The 23,150-nt window shown below is 44.1% G+C and overlaps 1 protein-coding gene across 4 annotated transcripts in view; it reads left to right on the forward strand.

Annotated features, from left to right (window-relative positions):
- Pik3cg (phosphatidylinositol-4,5-bisphosphate 3-kinase catalytic subunit gamma) overlaps positions 1 to 19,030 on the forward strand; it is a 39,826-nt gene extending 20,796 nt beyond the window's left edge. For all 4 annotated transcript variants that reach the window (XM_004652880.3, XM_045135929.1, XM_045135928.1 and 1 more), the window contains exon 11: positions 18,304 to 19,030. In XM_004652880.3, coding sequence (XP_004652937.1) covers positions 18,304 to 18,582 — 279 coding nt within the window. In that variant the 3' untranslated portion in view covers positions 18,583 to 19,030. The remainder of the gene's footprint in view (positions 1 to 18,303) is intronic.
- Positions 19,031 to 23,150: the final 4,120 nt, after the last annotated feature.

Here is a 23,150-nt window from a genome sequence, read left to right on the forward strand (position 1 = left end):
GTGGAAGTGTTCCATAACGGGTGGGACCGTGCCAGACAGAACTCCAGAGAGATGTTGAAGAGATAAAGAAAGGTATCTAGGGCTGGAGAGGGCTTAGTGGTTAAGGCGTTTGCCCGTAAAGCCTAAAGACCCAGGTTCAACTCCCCAGAACCCGCATAACCCAGGTGCACAAGGTGGCACATGTGTCTGGAGTTCGTTTTCTGTGACTAGAGGCCCTGGTACACACATTCTCTCTATCTGTCAGCCTTTCTGTCTCTCAAATAAATAAATAAAATGTTTATTAGAAAATACTGAAGAGGGCTGGAGAGATGGCTTAGCGGTTAAGCGCTTGCCTGTGAAACCTAAGGACCCCGGTTGGAGGTTCGATTCCCCAGGACCCACGTTAGCCAGATGCACAAGGGGCACACGCATCTGGAGTTCCTTTGCAGTGGCTGGAGGCCCTGGCACACCCATTCTCTCTCTCTCTCTCTCTCTCTCTCTCTCTCTCTCTCTCTCTCTCTCTCTCCCCCTCTCTGTCGCTCTCAAATAAATAAATAAAAATAAACAATATTTTTTTAATATTGAAGAAAGGCATCTAAGGAAAGTGAGCCATTGTAGGCTCTGACATGCCCATTTTCTCTCTATCTGCCTCTTTCTTTCTCTCTATCTCTCTTACTCTCTCTCAAATAAATAAATAAAATAGAGCCAGGAGTGATGGCACACGCCTTTAACCCCAGCACTCAGGAGGCAGAGATAGGAGGATTGCTGTGAGTTTGAGGCCACCCTGAGACTACATAGTGAATTCCAGGTCAGCCTGGGCTAAAGTGAGACCCTACCTTAAAAAACAAAAATAAATAAATAAAATATTTTAAAAATTTGAATTAAAATATTTTATTTAATTATTTATTTGAGAGAGAAACAGAGACACAGAGAATGAGACAGAGAGATGGGAGGGGAATGGGTGTGCAGAGCCTTCTGCCACTACAAAGGAACTCCAGCCACTTTGTGCAGCCAGATTTACATGGGTTCTGGGGAATCGAACCCAGGCCATCACAATTTACAAACAAGTGCCTTTAGCCACTGAACCATCTCTCCAGCCCCAAACATTGAATGTTTTGATAACTTTCTAGAAGAGAGAAATGGTTCAAAGAAGAATTTCAATTTTTATTATTTTTTATTTATTTATTTGCAGAATGAGAGAGAAAGGAAGAAAGAAAGATGAAGACAGAAAGAGAGAGAGAGAAAGGAAGGAGAAAGAGAGGAAGGAAGGAAGAAAAAGAAAGAAAGAAAGAAAGAAAGAGAGAAAGAAATGGCATGCCAAAGCCCCTTGCTGCTACAAATAAACTCCAGGTGCATGCTACCCTTTGTTCATTTGGTTTAACATGGGTATTGGGAAATATAACCTAGGCTATCAGGCTTTGCAAGCAAACACCTTAACTGCAGAGCCATCTGTCTAGCCTGAATTTCACTTTTTAAAAAAATATTTATTTAATTGCAGGCAGAGAGAGAGAGATAGAAGAGAGACAGAGAGAATGAGCGCTCTGGGGCCTCTAGCCACTGCAGAGTAATTCTAGGTGCAGGTACCACTTTGTGTATCTGGCTTTACATGGGTGCTGGGGAATTGAACCCAGGCCATCATGTTTCACAAGGAAGTGTCTTTAACCACTGACCCATCTCCCCAGTCCTCAAAGCTTACTTCTTAAGCCACTATAGCTTCTCTCTCTCAAGAGACATCAACACATTGTGTACCACCCAAAACACACCTTTGTGAATTATGCTGTTCCTTGCATTACCTGTGTTTAGGAAGAGAGGCCTACATTTTAAGTGTCTATGATCATCCTCCCAGAGGATGAGATCCAAAAGGTGGTCTTTGGATGGAGGAGGCTGACTTGGGTTTGGATCCCTACTGCTTGATAGCTGTGTGTGAGACGGCAGTTCATTCTCTTTCCAGACCTCACTTTCTTTGTCTCCAAAGAGAGACTATGACCTCATGTAGCTTTTCTTGGGATTATTTACATATTTTTATTTTTCATGAAGAAACAATTTATATTTAGCTCACAGTTCTGGAAATTCCTAGCAAAGATCTGGCAACCCCACGGCTCAAGCCTCTGGCAATAGCCTGGGCTGGCAAGGGCAATACCAGAGAGAGCATCTGTCGGAGCCACCTGCACATCTCCAAGCAGAGCTGGCATTCTTTTTCTATATTTTATTTATTTATTTGCCAGAAAGAGGGGGAGAGGGGGAGAGAGACAATTAGCATGCCAGGGCCTCCAGCCCCTGCAAATGCCATCTTGTACATCCAGATGCCATCTTGTACATCTGCCTTTATGTGGGTCCTGGGGGACTCGAACCTGGGTCCTTTGGCTTTGCAGGCAAGCACTTTAACCACTAAGGCATGTCTCAGAGCTAGCATTCTTCAGTGACAAATGCAGAGCGATTAGCCCCGCTCAGGCCACTGCAGAGACTCAGTCAGCCAGTCTCCGCAGTGACACAGCTCACTGCGTGCTCATACTTAGCAAACTTTACGTTGAGAAACTGTTTTGGGCTACAGCCATAGCCCCCTGAGTGCTTCCAATTTCATCTGAGAAACTGGTTTTGAGATGGAGTCTCATACACGATATAAAACATGACAAAGTAGCCTGTTCTGGGAGAAGAGCAAGCGGAGCCCTCCTCCAGCTGTTGTCTGTTCCTTCTTTCCCCTCCTCTGCGCTCACTTCCCCTGGTTCTCTACTCCCCTCGGCCACCAGCGAGGGAAATTATGCATTGAGGACTTTCCACAGTTTCCACATGCCAGCAGAACTTCATCATTCAACTCCGACCTTGAGCGTTCCTTTTTGCATTTTCTTTCTCTTCTTTCTTCTTCCCTTCCTTTCTCCTACTACTAATCCGGGATTTTCTGTTTCTTGACCGTATGTTCCCTATTGGAATTAAAATTCCTTAAACCTTAGGACCAGCAGGCTCTGAAGCCCATCAGCAGTGTCTCAGAATCTTGCTCGTGTCACGGAGTTGCCATGTTCAGGCAAACTGGGCCGTGTTGTGCACACTCCGGCGACTCACTAACTTTGATATCTGATAAGGCTGATTAATCGCATAGCACATATGAACAACTTGCTAGAGAGAGCGGAGAAAAGCTGACCCACTTTTTGTTGGGGGGTGAAGTGAGCTTTCTCCACAAAGGATAGAAACCCATGGTGGCAGAGGCTTGGGGATGAAAATAAGGGAACTGAAAGGGGAAGGCTTTGTCCCTCTGTCATACATAGGTAACTTCTAGAATACTGGGAGACTTCAGGACCAGCGAAGATTAGACAGAAAATACAAAACCGGGCTGGAGAGATGGCTTAGCTGTTAAGCGCTTGCCTGTGAAGCCTAAGGACCCCGGTTCGAGGCTCGGTTCCCCAGGTCCCACATTAGCCAGATGCACAAGGGGGCGCACGCGTCTGGAGTTCGTTTGCAGAGGCTGGAAGCCCTGGCACGCCCATTCTCTCTCTCTCTCCCTCTATCTGTCTTTCTCCCTGTGTCTGTCACTCTCAAATAAATAAATAAATAAATAATTTTAAAAAAAGAAAAAGAAAAATACAAAACCAAGGGACACACATGAACCTAAGAGCCTCTGTCGTTCCCTGGGGTGATATCCTGCTCTCAGGGGCTAAACAGGTCTGTTTTAGCATCAGCACTTTTCACTTTACCCCGACTAAGGAGATTTTGTTTTTTGTACAAAGTCAAGTATTTAACCCACTGGCAATTTAGTTCATACAACTTTACTTTAAACTTCAGTGAGTAGCTATGAAGGTATATAATGCACAAATACTTAGAAATTCTCTAATGGAGGAGAGTTTTTTTTAATTTTTCTTATTCATATTTATTTATTTAAGAGGGAGGGGAAGAGGCAGATAGAAACAGAATGGGTGCTCCAAGGCATCCAGCCACTGCAAATGAACTCCAGATGCATGTGCCACCTTGTGCATCTGGTTTACATGGGTCCTGGGGAATCGAACCTGGGTCCTTAGGCTTCACAGGCAAGCACCTTAACCACTAAGCCATTTCTCCAGCCCTGTCCCTTCATTTTTACTTAATAAGACATGCATTGGCTTTTGTTTCCTAAATTTAAAAATAGTAAGTGCTTGTTCTTAAAAATGAAAAGCAAAATATTCTTAAAATATCTGTAAGATAGCAAAATGCTATTGTCTTACCTTCCAAAGAGAACGCTGTCAACAGGCCACTACTTTTCCTTCCTCCTGTTAAGTCATATTTATCTTTTAAAAGGTCAGAAATGGGCCAAATTTGTTTAAAAACTGAATTTAGGAAAACATGGAAGGCTGAGGAAGGAGAGCTGTCCATCAGAGACCAGCCTGAACTGTGCATCAAGACCTACTGGAAGGAAGGCAGGGAGAGAGGGGCCTTATTTCAAACTGAGGAAGTCTCACCAGATTCCATGCAATGAGATCTTATTACTTTGAATACAATCTAAGCAGGGCCTGCAGACTTGTGTCCTGCCTCCCTGTCCCCTCCGGCCACAGCAGTCCCCTCATCCTTATGACATCCTAGTCTTTTCTCACATTTCCCACCATGCTGTTGTGTGTGACTGCTCCAGCCTTCCACTCAGAGGGACCTCCCTTCCCCTTGAATGACTTAAATGTCATTGCTCAGAGATGACTTCTCCCGTCCGTCCCTCCTGTTATCTTTTGCCCCACCCATCTGGTCTCACGCATTTCGTCCATGACACATGACAGTTTACCGTGGTTATCTGTTGCTCGCTGTTTGTCTCTTCCCTTGCCAGACAGCAGGCTCTGTGCAGCAGGGGCACATGTGTCCTGGGTCCCTCCAACCCCCTGGGGGGGGGGTGGCAGGACGCAGTAAACACTTTGGAGGATATGTGCTAAGTGAAAGGGAGAGATGAAGGTGGGGGAGATTCCTGCATAAGGGGGAGTTGTGTCGCCTGGATCACCTCCAGGATGTCCTTCCTCCCTGCCGTGCATTGTCCCCTGCGGGCTGGTGAGCGAGGAAGTCAGGTACATATTGGCAAATCACCATCAAATGGGAGCTGATAAGCCTCACAAAGTAGATAACAACACAACGCATTCACATATTAATGAAGAAACAAACTGCATTGTGAAATCTAATGTTTTTTTTAAAATAATTTATATTTTTTTATTATTTATTTCCTTGAGAGAAAGAGGCAGAGAGTGAATGGGTGCACCAGGGCCTCTAGCCGCTGCAAAGGAGCTCCAAAGGCATGTGCCACCTTGTGCATCTGGCTTACATGGGTCCTGGTGAATTAAACCTGGGTCCTTTGGCTTTGCAAGCAGGTGCCTTAAGTGCTAAGCCATCTCTCCAGCCCGAAATCTAGTGTTTTGTTAAATAATGCCAAGATGGGTGTGTCAGAGGGTGGCTGCTCGTGATTTTGTGATTTGTTTACGGCGATGAATGTTACTTTTTCCCTCTGCCACGAGCACGGCAGTGGTCTATACCCAGAGAATAGGATGTAAAAAAAAAACCTATTGTATAAGATATATGTGGGTTTATATGTTCCATACCAGACAGTCTTCAAGGGGCAAAGACAACTTCTTTTATGAACAAAGATGTTCTTTGCCCATAGCAGGCACGGAGAAAATATGCCTTCTTAACACTGATCATCAAGGAGCCAAATAATGTTCACAATCACATTTGTGCAAAGAAGGTAATTTGAGGAGTATAGCTAAAAGGCGCCTGCCCCTAGATGTCACTGTTAAAAAGCATTTCCTAGGAGGGCTGGAGCCTGTGGGTTATATAATTTTCATATAGGCTGATTGAAGTTTTCTTGCCAGTTTTTTTTTTTTAAGTCCAACTGTTCTTTTTTTTTTTTTTTTTTTAGATTTATTTATTTGAGAGTGACAAAGAGGCAGATAGAGAGCGAGAGAGAGAATGGGCGTGCCAGGGCCTCCAGCCTCTGCAAACAAACTCCAGATGCATGCGCCCTCTTGTGCATCTGGCTAACGTGGGTCCTGGGGAATCGAGCCTCGAACCGGGGTCCTTAGGCTTCACAGGCAAGCGCTTAACCGCTAAGCCATCTCTCCAGCCCCCTTCTTGCCAGTTTTACTGGGCCATGCCCCGTGTCTAACACCTGCAGTGTTGGTCCCATGCCAGGCTGCACCAACCTCTAGCCTGCAGGCCCAGCGCGTGCCCAGTCTCTGGACAGAGCCCTGACTCAGGATGGGTGTAAGAACCTATGGGTTCTCAACTGACATCTGTCTCTGCGAGCGTCCGGCACTACGCTTGACTCTCAGGTTGTTCGCACAGAGATGGCTTCAACCTACCTGCTGGACTGGACACTGGCCCCTCTTGACTCTGTCTCACTGGAGACTTAACTGCCCTCCCTCCACGCAGCCACGGGAAGCATAGGGACCTTTCCACCTGACACTCCCCTGGGAACTGTGGTCACCTTGCCATCCTATCCTTCTCTGCTCTCTCTGTCTCCTCTTCCTTTGTATGGAAGTCTTCATGCATGTGAACCTATATCCTGCCGCCTGGGATGTCTTGGCAGCCTGTCCCGTCTGGTTGGAGTCCCCAAGCACTGCTCACCACATGCGAACCACGCCACCGAGGCAACATGCACTTAAATCCCTTCCCAGTTTCGGGAGCTGTGCCAGGCACAAAGGGTCACATATTGCTCCAGAAGAGGCTAGACATCTTTGCAGCGTACGCCCCCTTGACTACCGTTCTCCAGTTCCTGGTGTTCTTTAACGCAGAGAGCCTTGCCTAAGCCCGAGCTTGGCTTCTTCGCATGAAGCTTTCATCCACTGTTTCACAGGGCGCCAAACACGATGCTTTTTGGCACAGCAGGCGAAGCAGGGCAGAGGCCTCAGGGAGCGGCAGAGGAGAGGAAAGACACACACGACTCCCCGTCCTGGGGAAACTTCGTGTGAAGAATGTACGAGAGTGCTTTGTAGAGGGAGCCATTAATACTGCTCTGGAAGAGAGAAAAGGGCTCGTTGGGGAAGGAAGGGATTTTACTGGGCCTTGAGGGCTGAATTCAATTTCATTTTGTCAGGTGGATGTGGGAGGGGAAAGGATATTCAAGCACAAAGAACAGCATGAAGTCGAAAAGTGCATACGATCGGTACTCGGGAACAAAACGAACAGTCACCCAATCTGGATGGAACACGAGTCTCTGTGGAGTATGCTGCAGAATTGCAATGAGGAAGGAAGTAAACATCAAGCTTAAAAAAAATAAAGTCCATGGGCCTGGCGTGGTGGCACACACCTTTCATCCCAGCCCTTGAGAGGCAGAGGTAGGAGGATCACCGTGAGCTCGAGGCCACCCTGAGACTACATAGTGAATTCCAGGTCAGCCTGAGCTAGAGTGAGACCCTACCTTGAGGAGAATTTTTTTTTCAAGTCCATAGGCTGGATTAGGATGCAAAGACTGAGCAAAGAAGTCATTTGGATCTCAACTGGTGAGCCACAAATTACCCTAATTAAGGCCTATTATAGGTCAAGTCCATCTGTCACCTTATACATAATGTGCAGAGCTGACAACAAATTCCCTCTTGGGGATTGGCGCTGTGTCCAACTAACTAGGTCAGCCTTAGCCTCGTCCACCCCAGAATGAAGACTGAGTAACCCACATCTCTCATGCTGTCCATCCTGGCAAAATGTGTGCAGCAAGGGGGAGGGGCTTGACTGTGCCATCGTGAAGTTTCCTTCCCACAGGTAAACATTCCAGTGGGGTTGTCACATTGTTAGGATTTGATTCTGCTTCTTGAATTCAATCAGTATTCTGAAAAATATAGAATCTACAAGTGAAGGGATGGCCATGGACTGGATTTATGGGTTAATCCACCAGCATGGAACATTCTTCCATGCCCAAGGTTCTAGAGCACTTTTATTTATTTATCTACTTTTATTTTAGAGAGAGAGAGAGAGAGAATTGGTGCACAAGGGCCTCAAGCTGCTGCAATCAAACTCCAGGTGCTTGCGCCACCTAGTGGGCATGTGCAGCCTTGTGTTCACCTCACCTTTGTGCCTCTGACTTACATGGGATCTGGAGAGTTGAACATGGGTCCTGAGGCTTTGCAGGCAAGCACCTTAACTGCTAAGCCACCTCTCTAGCCCTAAACCACTTTTAAGTACTAATTGCAAATAACTGATCAATGTATGCTATTCTCTTGATGTTTAGTTTCTCTTAAAGGATTGTTCTGTCTACTCTAAGAACATTGAGAGCATGATGCTTGTCATCTTACAAAGTACATTCTCCATAAATGTCCTCTTGTGATATTTCTGTTGGTCTCACTTTCTATAAAAGCAGTACTATCTCCCTTTTTTTTTTTCTTTTTTTGAGGCAAGCCCAACAGACTGGCCTTCTTTTTTTTTTATGAGAGAGAGAGAGAGAGAGAAAGAGAGCAAGAGGGAGGGAAGATTGGCACATCAGAGCCTCCAGCCACTGCATTCGAATTCCAGACACGTGCACCCCTTTTGCGCATGTGCGGCCTTGCACACTTGTGCCCCTGTGTGTTTGGCTTGCGTGGGACCTGGAGAGTCAAACATAAGACCTTAGGATTTGCAGGCAAGCACCTTAACTGATAAGCCATCTCTCCAGCCCAGAACTATCTTTTAAAAAAATCACTTTTTGTTGAGCCAGGCATGGTGGCGCACGCCTTTAATCCCAGCACTCGGGAGGCAGAGGTAGGAGGATCACTGTGAGTTCGAGGCCACCCTGAGACTACATAGTGAATTCCAGGTCAGCCTGAGCCAGAGTGAGACCCTAGTAGCCTCAAAAAAACAAAAAAAAAAAAAAAATCACTTTTTGTTATTGCAAATACTGGATGGGAAAATAGATCCGAGTTTCCTTTTGACCTAAGACATAGCTAAAGACCACCCTTTGCAAATATATAGGGTTTGTTTTAAACTAGTTTCTTTTCCCAGCCTGTTGTGAATCATTTCTGTTATTCCAGTTCTTTATTCCTTCCATCTCTAACTTGTGTTGTTTTTATTCATATATCCAAACAACTCACCTCAACTCCCTACTGCAACAAAGCTCAAAGATACATACACACTCACACACTATTCAGATATTGACTAAAGTAGAATGGTTTAATTATAGCTTTTATGCTTCTAATGAGTTTTTACCTAAGTATTTGAGAAGCTAGCAACATATCCCTTTTCCTGGCAAACAGCGTGTCTGAGAATCATTTTTAGGTCCATGAATATAAAATTCCCAATTCAGGGTGGGAAGGAGCATCCAGAGGCATTGCCCTCCCCCCGCCCCACGATGACTGAATGTTGCATTCGTAACTCATGGTAGATGTCAGTAACCCCACTGAGGGCCTGGAGAGATGGCTTAGTGATTAAGGCACTTGCCTGCAAAGCCAAAGCACCCACGTTCAATTTCCCAGGACCCATATAAGCCAGATGCACAAGGTAGCACATCTGAAATTTGTTTGTAGTGGCTGGAGGCCCTGGAGTTCCCATTCTCTCTATGTCTCTCTCTCTCTCTCTTTCTCTCTCTTTGTCAAATAAGTAAAATATTTATTTAAAAAGTAAAGAAATAAAAATTGAAAAACAAAACACTCCTAATGCAAACTCAATGAATGCATGGTCAAGTATTGGATCCCCTCTTCTGTCAGACTTAACAGAGAGCGCTTGTTTCTGAATTGTTAGGGTGACTCATCAACAACCCTCATTCATTTGCCAAAACAACTCCTGAAGATATTGGCTGGCCAATGCCTTGACTTTTACTTTTAAAAATACATAATATACTTTGCCTTGGACAGAATTATTTCTTTTTCTTTTTAAAAATTTTTTTTAATTTTTAATTTATTTATTTGAGAACGACAGACACAGAGAGAAAGACAGATAGAGGGAGAGAGAGAGAATGGGCGCGCCAGGGCTTCCAGCCTCTGCAAACGAACTCCAGACGCGTGCGCCCCCTTGTGCATCTGGCTAACGTGGGACCTGGGGAACCGAGCCTCGAACCGGGGTCCTTAGGCTTCACAGGCAAGTGCTTAACCGCTAAGCCATCTCTCCAGCCCTTATTTCTTTTTCTACACTGTGTCTCTTTAGCAGACAGAGGCCACTTTACTATTGAGGAAAAGTAAGTGGACAGGAACTTCTTTAATATTTTTTTTATTTTTTATTTATTTATTTGAGAGAGGGAAAGAGGGAGAGAGAGAGAATGGGCACTCCAGGGCCTCTGTCCACTGAAAATTAACTCCAGATGCATGTGTCCCTTGTGCATCTGGCTTACATGGGTCCTGGGGAACCGAACCAAGGTCCTTTTGCTTTGCAGGCAAGTGCCCTAACCGCTAAGCCATCTCTCCAGCCCCCAGGAACATTTTTTAATTGATGAGTATTTGGGAGTTAGTCTCTCTCTCTCTTTCTCCTCACCCTGCCTGAGAATCTTTCCCTGGACTGTCTGTTTCACGGCCCGTACGTTACTTCTTCATTTTTGTGAGGATGTATGGTGACACATCATTTCCACTTCATTTCTAGAGAAGGGAGGAGGATTTTCATTGCTACAAAAAGTATTCCATGTGACCCTGGACAGTTGAAAGTAGCTTCTCAGTGGCTAAGAAGTAGCTGACGGCCTGCAAACATCATTTTTTTTAAATTTATTTATTTATTTATTTATTTGAGAGCAACAGACAGAGAGAGGGAGAGAGAGAGAATGGGCGCGCCAGGGCTTCCAGCCTCTGCAAACGAACTCCAGATGCGTGCGCCCCCTTGTGCATCTGGCTAACGTGGGACCTGGGGAACCGAGCCTCGAACCGGGGTCCTTAGGCTTCACAGGCAAGCGCTTAACCGCTAAGCCATGTTCTCAGTGCAGTGAACTGTTAGTTGGGGAAGTTAGTGAGTCAAGTCCAACTTTGGGGCCTGAGTGGTGATGGCTTCTTTTGTTTCCAAGATCTGTGGAGATGGTGGCTTGTAAAAATAACCCTTTCTTTCTGTCCTTTAGACACTATAATTAAGGCATTTAAATCCACAATGAAATCAGGAGTAGATGTACTACATAGGTTCAAGCTATTCATTAGCCACTAATGGAGAGTGTTCCAAGAATGGCATTAATAAGAATAACGTTTCCTTCATTAGCAAGTACATTAAATCAAGTCCCCTATATCAGATACTTTTTTGCCCCTTCTCTATTCAATATTGCAAAATTTCTGACGGCCAGTTGGGAAGGTGTGAGGCTGGCAACGGGAAGTGGTGGCAGAAAGGAAACTTCAGTTTGGACATCTCGTCCCTTCTGCATTCTGGGTTTTCCCCTCAGCAACATCCTTATAGGCCTTCAAACCGCAGACCTCCAACCCGAAGCAGCGTGGCCAGCGCCCACTCACTTACACAGTCACTGGGTGCAAAGGACAGAAATGAAGCTCGCAGGGTTGAGTGAGTGCGGCGGGCACAATCACGGCCCTCCGAGCACAGGGGGTGCCGTAGCTGCCCTCGGTGTGGTCCTGTTTGCCCCTCCGCAGTGGGTGAGCATGAAGACGGACCGAGGCTCAGCCCTCACTCCCAGCCACCCAGGCCTGCAGCCCTGAACTGTGTGAGGAGTCGTCTGGATAGGCATGCTGCATGGGAACGGGGTGCTCTTAGCGCTGAGAAGTGTGTGTTTGATGCCTGCAGCCTTTCACAGGAGAAACGAGCCACTTAGCCCTTCAGTCTTACTACAGACATGTGACATGTGGAGTGAGTCTTCTTGTTATTAATACTGTTCTCATTCTACAGATGGAGAGACTGGGTCCAAGAAGTTAAGAGAGTTCTCTGTTAGTTAATAAGATGGCTTATCCATAGTAAAGCCACATTCTGAGCAGCTGATCACACTACTGACCAAATCTATACTCAGTCTCCAAAGCCTAAGCGCCCAGCCCAAACCTGGATGTTTTATCTTACAAGTGTGGGGCGTGCAGTTAAATTGGGATAGGATATTTCTTTTTTTTTTTTTTTAATTCTATTTATTTATTTCAGAGGGAGAGAAAGAAAGAGGCAGATACAGAAGGGGGAGAGGGTAGAGAATGGGCCTATCAGGGCCTGTAGCCACTGCAAAGGAACTCCAAACACGCCCACCCCCTTGTGCATCTGATTTACATGGGTCCTGGGGAATTGAACTGGGGTCCTTGGGCTTCACAGGCAAACAGATGCTAAGCCATCTCTCCAGCCCAGATATTTCATTCTGATGGAAGAGACTGTGTGTGAAAATCAGAAGCAGTCTAAGTTAGAGCCAAAATCACTCTAGGCCAGGCATGCTCCTCAGTGGTAGCGAGCCCTTGCCAAGCATGGGTGAGACCTTGGGTCCCATCTCTAAAGCTCATCAAAATATAATAATAGACTCATCTGTGTGAGACAGCCTCCAAGGGGAACGGGACATAGAACATGGATCATTGAATCCCAATGTTGTCATCTAAATGGATTTACTGAGCACCTATGGACTGGTGGGTTAATAAATTTGCCTCAGTTACTTTTCCTCCTTCAAATTTTTCCATTAAGAAAAGATTGACCCCCCCACACTGGGCTCACACTACAGATTTGCCGAGAGCACCCTCTCCCAGTGTGTAGAAGGATTAAAAAAATTAGTCAAAAATCAGTTTATACTCTGATTCAAAATCAAAAGACATCCCCCTAAGCCTGTATGAGAATCGCAAGAGTTGGCACATTAATGAGACTGTAACCCAAGGTGAAGCCAGCACTTAGCCTCTGTAATTAGCAAGAAACACGAGATGCCTCCGTGGGTTGGATAGCAAAGGAAATGATTTGCAGACATCAGTGGAGTCATTAAGAATGCAAGTGCGCTGATGTACCAGGGCTGCCGCCAGGGGTCACCGGAAGCCTGGGCTGCGGTAGGAGCAGTCCAAATGGACTTCAAGCCTGTTGGTTTCTCCTGCCATGGTGAACAGAGGAGTGATGCAAAGTCAAGGGCACCTCACTCTCTGCCTCTTTCTATGGCCTGACATTTTATATAGATTGCCCCACTGAGAGGATGTCAGCATAGTCCATGGGATATGGGTGATATGTCCCCAAGCCAGTGTGACACAGACCTGACCTTCGGTTGCCACTGCAATGACTCTTTCACATGCATTCGAGACACTGTCAGCTTCCAGTCTGAACTGTCCCCCACTAACTCGTGTTTGGACGCTTGGTTATTCAGCTGGTGGCACTGCTTTGGGAGGTCGTGGAAGCCCTGCGATGTGGGGACTGACCAAAAGACACGTACCTGTCGCTAGATGAGGGATGTTGAAAGGTGTGTCCCCTTCTGGCTCCAACGTGAGCTCTCTGCTTCGCAGCCTCCGTGGAGCAAAGCAGCAGCAGCTGCCTCGGGCCATCGCTCCGTCCTGCTTCCTCTGCCATGATTGTGACCCTCTGAAACCACGAGCCAAAATAAATCCTTTCCTTACGTTGCTTCTGTCAGGTACTTTGTCACAGTGATGAGAAAAGTGACTCATACATACAGAGAAGGTCATCTAAAAGTGAAAAAGAAAAACCAAAGCAAACCATAAACATTTTGATCTGTGTGATTGTATTTTTTTCCATGTAAGTATGTTACGTTAGTTGATCAAAAGGGGAAGATGTTGTTTAATATCTTTGTACCAGCAAATATTCTTCTCCAGTGTCATTCTCATAGTTTCAGAGCATGTAACTAAAGTTTTCACAAACCTTCTTCTAGTCGATCTCCAATGTAACACATTGAAGTTGCCATGTTTTTCTGTATTCTTTCTAAAAAAATATTTTTTATTTATTTGAGAGAGACAGAAAGGAAGGCAGATATAGAGAGAATGGGGGAAGCACCTGGGCCTTCAGCCATAGCAAAGAAACTCCAGATACATGCGCCACCTGTGTATATGGCTTACATGGGTCCTGGGGAATCGAACCTGGGTCCTTTGGCTTTGCAGCCAAGGGCCTTAACCACTAAGTTATCTCTCCCACCCAGCTGCCATTATTTTAAATGATGTTCTAAATGATGAACTTTCTTCTATAGCTAAATTGCTAGAGCACTGCCATTTTTTAAGTTCGATTTTTTTTCTAGCACAGGGCCGGGTAAAAACCATGTACGTATGTCACATTTTTCATAGTCTGAGTCACATTTAACCCTGCTTAGGTGTATGGTTGAGCAAGTTTTGACAGATGTATCATGTGACTGCCGCAGTTAAGCTCTATCACACCTATAAGCATCCTGAAGTTGAGGGTGTATGTTATCAAGTGGTCTGCTACTAGACTTATACCCATTCCCATTTCCATTAGCTATGATAGATGAATGGGTATTATATTTTTAAACTGAGTGAGGGGCTGGAGAGGTGGCTCAGTGGTTAATGCTCTTGTCTGCAAAGCCTAAGAACTCATGTTCAGATCTCCAGGTCCCACATAGCAAGACACACAGGGATACCAGCCCACGATGTTGTACATGTGCACCAGGGGAGACAAGTGTCTGGAGTTTGTTCACTGCAGGCTGAAGGTCCTGATGTGCCCATTCTCTGTCTCCCTCTCCCTCTCCCTCTCCCTCTCCCTCTTTCTCTCTCAAAATAATAATAATACGGCTGGAGAGATGGCTTAGCGGTTAAGCGCTTGCCTGTGAAGCCTAAGGACCCTGGTTCGAGGCTCGGTTCCCCAGGTCCCACGTTAGCCAGATGCACAAGGGGGCGCACACGTCTGGAGTTCGTTTGCAGAGGCTGGAAGCCCTGGCGCGCCCATTCTCTCTCTCTCTCTCTATCCGTCTTTCTCTCTGTGTCCGTTGCTCTCAAATAAATAAATTAATTAATTAAAAAATAATAATAATAATAAAGAGCATGTCGTGCTGTGAAGGTAGATTTTGTGGCTACTCAGTTGGTAGAGCAACCCAGCATATACAAAGGCCTGGTTGAGTCCCCAGCACTGCATAATCCGGGCATGGCAGTGCTCACCTATAATCTGAGTACTGGGGAAGTAGAGACAGGAAGATCAGAAGTTCCAGCTCATCCTTGGCTATATTAGTTGGAGGCCATCCTGGGCTATAAGAGACCCTGTTTCAAAACAAACAACTGAAAATGAAATTTTACACGTACAAATCAATGTTTCCATTTTATGTTTTACTTGATTACTAATGAAGTTGCATATTTTATGTATTATAATGTGAATTCTCACTTCTACTTGTACTTTAGCCAGTTTGTCTCATTTCTTATGGATTTGTAAGAACTATTATGAGGCCTGTGCTAGAAAGGCAATCTGTCATGTTGCAAATATGTCTTCTTTTGGCATTACCTGTTAATAATTACTTTTAGCTTTTTTTTTCAAAAGTACTTACATCTGTATATTTTCTCCATCTTTTCTCTCTTCTTTCTAAAGAGTGTTCTCAGTCCATATTAGTTAAATATTTGTCCCTTTTACACTTAAATCTTTGGTCCATCTGAAATTTATTTGGCATATCTAATGGAGTAAAAAAATTAGCTTGACTTTTCTTTCAAATAATGAACCAATTACCCAAGCCCCAGGTATTAAGTAATAGATCTTTTCCCAGCTGATTTGAGAAGTTGCCTTGATATTGTTCATATTTATTATTCACTTAGTAGTGTCTCTGTGCTTTTAGTTCTATTCTTGAAAACGTGTCTTCTGCAGAAAGCAATAGATATGATTTATCACTGCTCTTTGATATGATAGTTTTACAAAGTGTTTTAATATCTGTTACAGCAAACACTGGTTTTCATTGCTGTGCTTTTTCAAAACATCCTCCTCCTTGGGCCCCAGCCATGCTGGATGAACTTAAAACCATACCCACATTTAAACATCCAATAAGAATTTTTACTGAACTTTGTTGATAGATTAGTCAGAGTTTACTTTTCACATTTTAGTAATGAGCAGTTTTATCTACGAGGCGCTTGCTATGTTCATTCATGTACTCAAATCGTCCTCATAGTAAGGGATATAGCTCAGTGACAGTATGCATGCCATCCTAGGGTCAATCCCAGTGCCACAAAAAAGTTTGCTTTCACGCGACTCCATAAAGTTTTACATTTCCTTTTTTAAAAATTTATTTACTTGAGAGAGGGAAAGAGGCTGAGAGAGAGAGAAAATTGGCATGACAGGGCTTCCAGCCACTGCAGACGAACTCCAGATGCATGTGCCATCTTGTGCATCTGGCTTACATGGGTACTGGGGAATCAAACTGTGGTCCTTTGGCTTTGCAGGCAAGCACCTTAACTGCTAAGCCACCTCTCCAGCCCTACATTTTCTTAATATAGCTTGCATGTGGTCTTGTGTATGTGTTGGTTCTAGGTATAATGTTCTTGTTTTCATTCACAGCATCTTTTTTTCATAATACTTACCAGCGGGTAGCTTCTATTTACATCACTGTATTTGTTAGTTTTTATAGGAAGATAATTTATTACAAACTAGTGACAATAATATTTGAATTTTTATCCCTCAGTGATCCAGGAAGACAATCCTGTCATTCCAATAGCTTTAGCTTCACATAACTGATTTTATTTTTCTTTTTTTATTATTTGTTAGATATTTTTATGTATTTATTTGCAAAAGGATAGAGAGAGAAGAAAGACAGAAAGAGAAAATAGAGAATGGGCATGCCAGGGCCTCCGGCCTCTGTAAATAAACTCCAGATGCGTGCACCACTTTGTGCATCTGGCTTTATGTGGGTACTGGGAAATCAAACCTGGATTGTTAGGCTTTGCAGGCAAACATCTTAACTACCTAGCCATCTCGGCAGCCCTTGGTTTTATATTTCATTTTTTTGTTCTGGTACTTGATCCTCTGGTTTGGTTTTGTTTTGTTTTGTTTTGTTTTGTTTTGTTTTTCGGGGTAGGGTCTCACTCTAGCCCAGGCTGACCTGGAATTCACTGTGTCATCTCAGGCTGGCCTCGAACTCACGGTGAACCTCCTACCTCTGCCTCCCAAGTGCTGGGATTAAAGACGTGTGCCACCATGCCCAGCTCTGGCATTTTCTTATTTAGAGCTATTTTGAAAATATCTAATAATTCTTCACACTGTTAAATTTTTTTTAAAATTTTTTTATTTATGAGCGACAGACACAGAGAGAAAGACAGAGAGAGGGAGAGAGAGAGAATGGGTGCGCCAGGGCTTCCAGCCTCTGCAAACGAACTCCAGACGTGTGCGCCCCCTTGTGCATCTGGCTAACGTGGGACCTGGGGAACCAAGCCTCGAACCAGGGTCCTTAGGCTTCACAGGCAAGCACTCAACCGCTAAACCATCTCTCCAGCCCAACACACTGTTAAATTTTAATGTCATACTAGCCCACATGTTTTTAAAAATCAGAAATGGATATTAATACAGTGTATTAATATAGTGCATGGTGAAAAAACAAATATTTTAATTTGGAAATAAATCCTAGTTAGTGTGGCATATTGTTTAGGATTTTATTTTAAAAATCCATGTCTGTAATAGCTAACTTGTTTTGATAAGCTATCAAATTCTGTTGTTAAGGTTGTGTTAGTCTCATTTTATGAGGACTTTTCCTAATTCTGACTGAATTAAAGAGCATAATAATGCTTGTTGCCTACTAGGAATGCTTACCTCATGTCCTGCTCCAAAGCCTTTGGGGAGGCGTCGGTCTTATCGTTACAGTCCTCTCTCTCGTACTCAGTATTCGGAATTTGTATTAAAATCCCTAAACTCGCTCTACAATTTCAAGTGTCAGATAGTGAAAAGCTACTTCGTCTGTTGTCTTAGAATGCAAAAAGTTAAAAACAAAAATAGGTCACTAAATCTCATACCACATTTCCTGCACTTCTTTGTATCTCATTAACTCTTGACAAGCATTCCTTTCGCTTACATAAGATTTATTGATCCCAAGCCAGGTGTGGTGGCGCACACCTTTAATCCCAGCGCTTGGGAGGCAGAGGTAGGAGGATCACAGTGAGTTCGAGGCCACCCTGAGACTACATAATGAATTCCAGGTCAGCCTGAGCTACAGTGAAACCTTACCTTGAAAAACCAAAAAAAAAATTATTGATCCCAGTATATTGTTCAAAAATGACTCATTTCTCTCTTTAGAGACTACGAATATTTCTACTGTTTCCTAGAAGAGAAATAGAGTCTGATATATAGACCAACAAATAGCATGAGGCCTATGCAAATCAGCTAGCTTTCTTGAGGACACCCCGGCGCTATGCAGTGACACTGAGAAGTGGTCACACATTCCAAAAGGACTTTGTGTTCTCGTCATTTCACCAGGGGGCAGAGACTTACTTTGTTTTCTGATGGCTTCTCTGCATGAGCCGTAAGGCCATGTGAATTCCACAACAGCCCTGATCTCTTTGGATGGTGCAGTTGATCTTAGTCAGAGGGCTGAGAAGCGCAGCTCTTCAGCTCATAGTGTCTTGTAACACCAACAGTCTTTTCTTCTGCTTCCCGCAGGACGTCTGCGTGAAGGCTTATCTAGCTCTTCGTCATCACACAAACCTACTGATCATCCTGTTCTCCATGATGCTGATGACGGGAATGCCCCAGTTAACAAGCAAAGAGGACATCGAATATATCCGGGATGCCCTCACAGTGGGGAAGAACGAGGAGGATGCCAAGAAGTATTTCCTTGACCAGATTGAAGTTTGCAGAGACAAAGGATGGACCGTGCAGTTTAACTGGTTCCTGCATCTTGTTCTTGGCATCAAACAGGGAGAGAAGCACTCAGCCTAGTACTCTGGGCTAGAACCAAAAAGAATGTCAAGGGTCTGGAGAGATGGCTTAGCGGATAGGGCGCCTGCCTGCGAAGCCTAAGGACCCAGGTTCGACTCTCCAGATCCCACGACATAAGCCAGACGCACAAAGGTGAGGCAAGTGCAAGGCCTCACACGCCCACTAGGTGGCGCAAGCGTCTGGAGTTCGATTTCAGTGGCTGAGGCCCTGGCGTGCCAATTCTCTCTCTCTCTAAAATAAAAAGAACGATGTCATGTTCCAAAGCTTGTAAATCAGCATGTCAGGACACTGTGAGAGCACCCCAGAAGTATAGCTCTTTCCCTAGCTGAACACTGCACCACAGAAAATGTTGGCATTACTGATGGTTTGATTACTATTCGGTGCTAGGCTTATTTACTAGGTTCCCCCGCCCTCACCCATCCCCTGCTCTTCTTGGAGGATACTGTGAGCTTAAATAGACTGATGACTTTCAGCTTATTGTGTCAATTTTTTTTTTTTTATTAAGCGCTTCTGGAAATCCTTTAGAATAATTGAGTTTTTGTGGGTTTTACTCTCAATTTTGGTTATCTTTGTGTCCTTTAAGCTCTTTACAGGAAAAGATGGAAGGAGCATAAGCTGTGTCTTGTTCTCTAAATGACGTTTCCAAGGCGCCTCTCTTGCCCACAGGTGTCAGTGATGTGCTAAAAGCGAGGGGACAGCCTAATCTTTAGTGTGCTCTGCAGTGTACAGCTGAGATGTGCAGACGGAACAGGAAACTCTGAACCTGGGCCTTGGCCCTCTCCTTCTGGTCCGGTCTATGGGTATGAATAAGAAAAACAGAGAAGAGAACTTTCACAAGCAGTGTCACCTTCTCCAGCACAGAAACAAGAAGTCACTAGTGTGAGCCTTTGATGCATGCGCATTACATCTTTCCCCTTTGCCCTGCCTCCCTCCTCTCTCACCCGCCAACACTGTTGGTGGACTTGTAGAAAAGTCGAGGACAACTTTCCCCTAGATCCCAGAAGTAGTTGAGAAATAGTTTCTACCTGAGGATTGCTACAATTAGGTACTTACCTACAGAGCTGTATTTTTTAAAGGCATATTATTAAAAGGGGCACTCAAGAAAATATTGATTCATTCCTAAATGATGTAATTTTATATTTTACCATCATTTCCCTCCTCCCTGCCCCCATCCCACTGTGGGTTATGAGTTGTGAGAACAGCAGTCATGGTGGGGGGGGGGAGGCACCAATTTTATATTTTAGTCTAAACAGCTTTTGTTTTACTTTTTAATGGAAGAAGAGCTTTGCTATTAAAATATTCTGAATCTGGAAGAATACTACTTCCCTGACGGTTCTCAATGGAAAGGACTTTTAAGTTCTGACACATTGCACATTTCCTAAAGATAACTAAAACATCTTCCTTTAATTTTTTTTTCCATCTCTGAAATATTTTACTATTTGTTGGGAGTACGCGATCAACCTTAGAGATTGTTGAATTGTTTAGACAATATCTTTTTTTTTAATTAATTAATTTATTTATTTGAGAGCGACAGACACAGAGAGAAAGACAGACAGAGGGAGAGAGAGAGAGAATGGGTGCGCCAGGGCTTCCAGCCTCTGCAAACGAACTCCAGACGCGTGCGCCCCCTTGTGCATCTGGCTAACGTGGGACCTGGGGAACCAAGCCTCGAACCGGGGTCCTTAGGCTTCACAGGCAAGTGCTTAACCGCTAAGCCATCTCTCCAGCCCTAGACAATGTCTTTATCCACTATTAGTTCCATGGAAATTACTATGTTAGTCATACCTGTATTTAAAGATAGTAAGATATAGGGCTAGAGAGAAGGCTTAGTGGTTAAGGCGCTTGCCTACCAAGCCTAAGAACACACATTCAAATCTCTAGGTCCCACATAAGCCAGATGCATATGATGCAAGCACGCAATGTCGCATATGTGCCACAAGGGGGCGCGTGTGTCTGGAGTTCATTCACAGCAGGCTTGGCCTTCAAGTCCTGGCATGTCCATACGCCCATTCTCTCCCTCTCTCTCTCTCTCTCTCTCTCTCAAAAATGAAATAATAAAATAAAATTTAAGATAGTAAGATATAAATATAAAAAGTATGTTTTCAAAATGGATGCCTGCTGACTAAGAGCCCAACCTTTCCCTGTGTATATACAAGAGCCAAGCAGTGCCTAATCCTGGCTGCAAATAAGAATCACCAGGGAAGCTTTGTAACATGCCTTGCCTGATCTGCTCTCTCAGGTTATAATTTAATTAGTCTGAGATGAGGCCAGATGCCTGCATTGGTCTCTGTACCAGGTGGATCTAAGATGCAGACAGGAGAGGCCCTCAGTGGCCGTGGAGCAGTAGGAGCCTTCCACTGGCTCATAGCTTCTACAAAGATCTCCTCACTCTTGACAACTAATCCTTTTCAGATCGCGCTGTCCCCTCTACACAGGACCATGTCCTGTGATAAAATTTTATTTCTGTGACTCAAAGGTGCTGTCAACGGCCTTTTACAACTATTGTTTCCTAATACTGTTTCTAAGAGGCAGGAAGAATGACACTTTCTAATTCAGAGAGGATGTTTTTACTCTGTTTCTAAGGGATATCCACAGACTGCACAGTTTCTCATTCATGTTTAAATAGCTGAAATGATCATCTTGGTGGTTAAAAATTACAAAGAAATGTATTCAGAAACTAGCTCTTCGGCACATGTGTACATATTTGCTCCTCAAATAAGCCCATTTTTTTTTCTTGAAGCCGAACATATATATAATTCTTATATAGTCCAGTGAGTTTAATTTCAAATCCGTGGACTTGCAGACAAACAAAAGCTATCCTTTACACAGTTCCCAGTGAATTGCATGACCAGTAACGTCTACATCTTTAGAAATGTTCTAGAACTAGGGTCATCTGGCCACTGGTTAACTACCCATAACTCTTATCTTCCATGCCAAGTGAAAACACAGATCACAAGCCAGATGGAGCAGGTCAAAGCAACTTTTATGTGTGTCTAGAAATGGTCACATTTGCAAAGCCCAGAGCAAAAATGAAAATGCAGAGAAATGGTTCAGAAATAAGTAAGATCCTTGGCGTCGACGGCAGGGCATTGACCTCCCCACGGCATCCGTGTATGGCGGGGAGTGGGACTCTGGTGACCACACAGGTCACCTGCACCTGGTATGCAACTAGCTTTAATGACTAATATTGCACACACAAACTGGGCACGGGGGCAGGTGATGTGCCAGGGTGAACATGTGACTTCTGTTGAAACTGCCGTACCTCAGCTACATGGCTGCACTGGAGCCTCAAGCTTCGTCTGGAAGTGGAGCTGTGGTCACTGAAAGTAACACAAAGCAGACATTTGGACTTGGTCCCACAGGACTGCAGGTTGCTGACTTTAGCGATGCCTTGACAAGGCTTTACGGACAAAACATGAGCTTGAAGTTAAAAAAAAAAAATCTAATTCTAGTCAAGATACCTTTTTCAGATGAATTTTTTTAATGTTGATAGAGGAATTCTATAGAATCATTTGGAAGCTGTTAATCTTGTATTTATGGAAGTTAATTATTTTTTGAAATGAGTTTAACAACATGAACAAAATAAAGTCAGTTGGGATTTCTTAGCGGGTCTGTTGACTTATTTTGCACTTTTTTCCTGCTAAATAATTCTGGCAAACACATTCAGCTTCAGTCTGAGTGCTTTCCCACGTGCCTCAATGACTCCTTCAACACAGGAACCAGAGAGACCCAAGCACGTGCTCAGCTCACCTCACCCAGCAAGCAGAGGATCTTGGTGGGCAGTCTGGTTCTCCTCACAGGCCAGTATTTTCACTACAAATGTGAACTGAAGCAAAGAGAATGATTCTGATGGTTTGCATATCTTTTAATGTCTAAAAGCTGAAGTATTAGTTGGGTGTGGTGGCACATGCTTTTAATACCCAGCGCTTGGGTGGCAGAGATAGGAAGATCGTTGTGAGTTCAAAGCCACCCTGAGACCCGGTCAGCCTGGGGTACAGTGAGACCCTACCTTTAAAAAAATAAATTTCCAAGAGGCCAAGTATCCCTAAGCCTTAAATTCTTTAAGAGATTGTTGGATGAATGAGTTAAGAAATCATAACTGAGTATCCACCACTTTCTAGACACGTGGGAATAGGATATACAGCAAGACAGACCCAATTCCAGTTCTTATTGTCCATAAGAAGCTAGGAATAGCAAACACTTCTTACTGCACTGTATGTTAAATTGTGTCCCACCCCAAAAGATATACAAAAATCTTAGCCCCAGTATTTGCAGATGTAACTTGATTTGGAAATGGGCTCTATGTACGTACTCAAGTTAAGATAAGACTAATATTCTTATGCCTAGAGAAGTCCCAAAATACAGGGCAAGCACCACCCAGTAGAGGGTAGATTAGAGTGGTGTTTATGTAGAAACACTGAGAGGTAAAAGGTAAAGAGACAAGGGAAGATCCTCCCTAAGGTGCCTCCAAGGGTGCAGGGCCTACCAACATTTTGCTTTTGGAATTCTAACTTGCAATGATACAAGATACAAGATACATATGTCCTCTGAAAATACTGAATTACTAT

Source organism: Jaculus jaculus, chromosome 16 (genome assembly GCF_020740685.1).
Source record: "Jaculus jaculus isolate mJacJac1 chromosome 16, mJacJac1.mat.Y.cur, whole genome shotgun sequence".
In the NCBI taxonomy this organism is placed as follows: Eukaryota; Metazoa; Chordata; class Mammalia; order Rodentia; family Dipodidae; genus Jaculus; species Jaculus jaculus.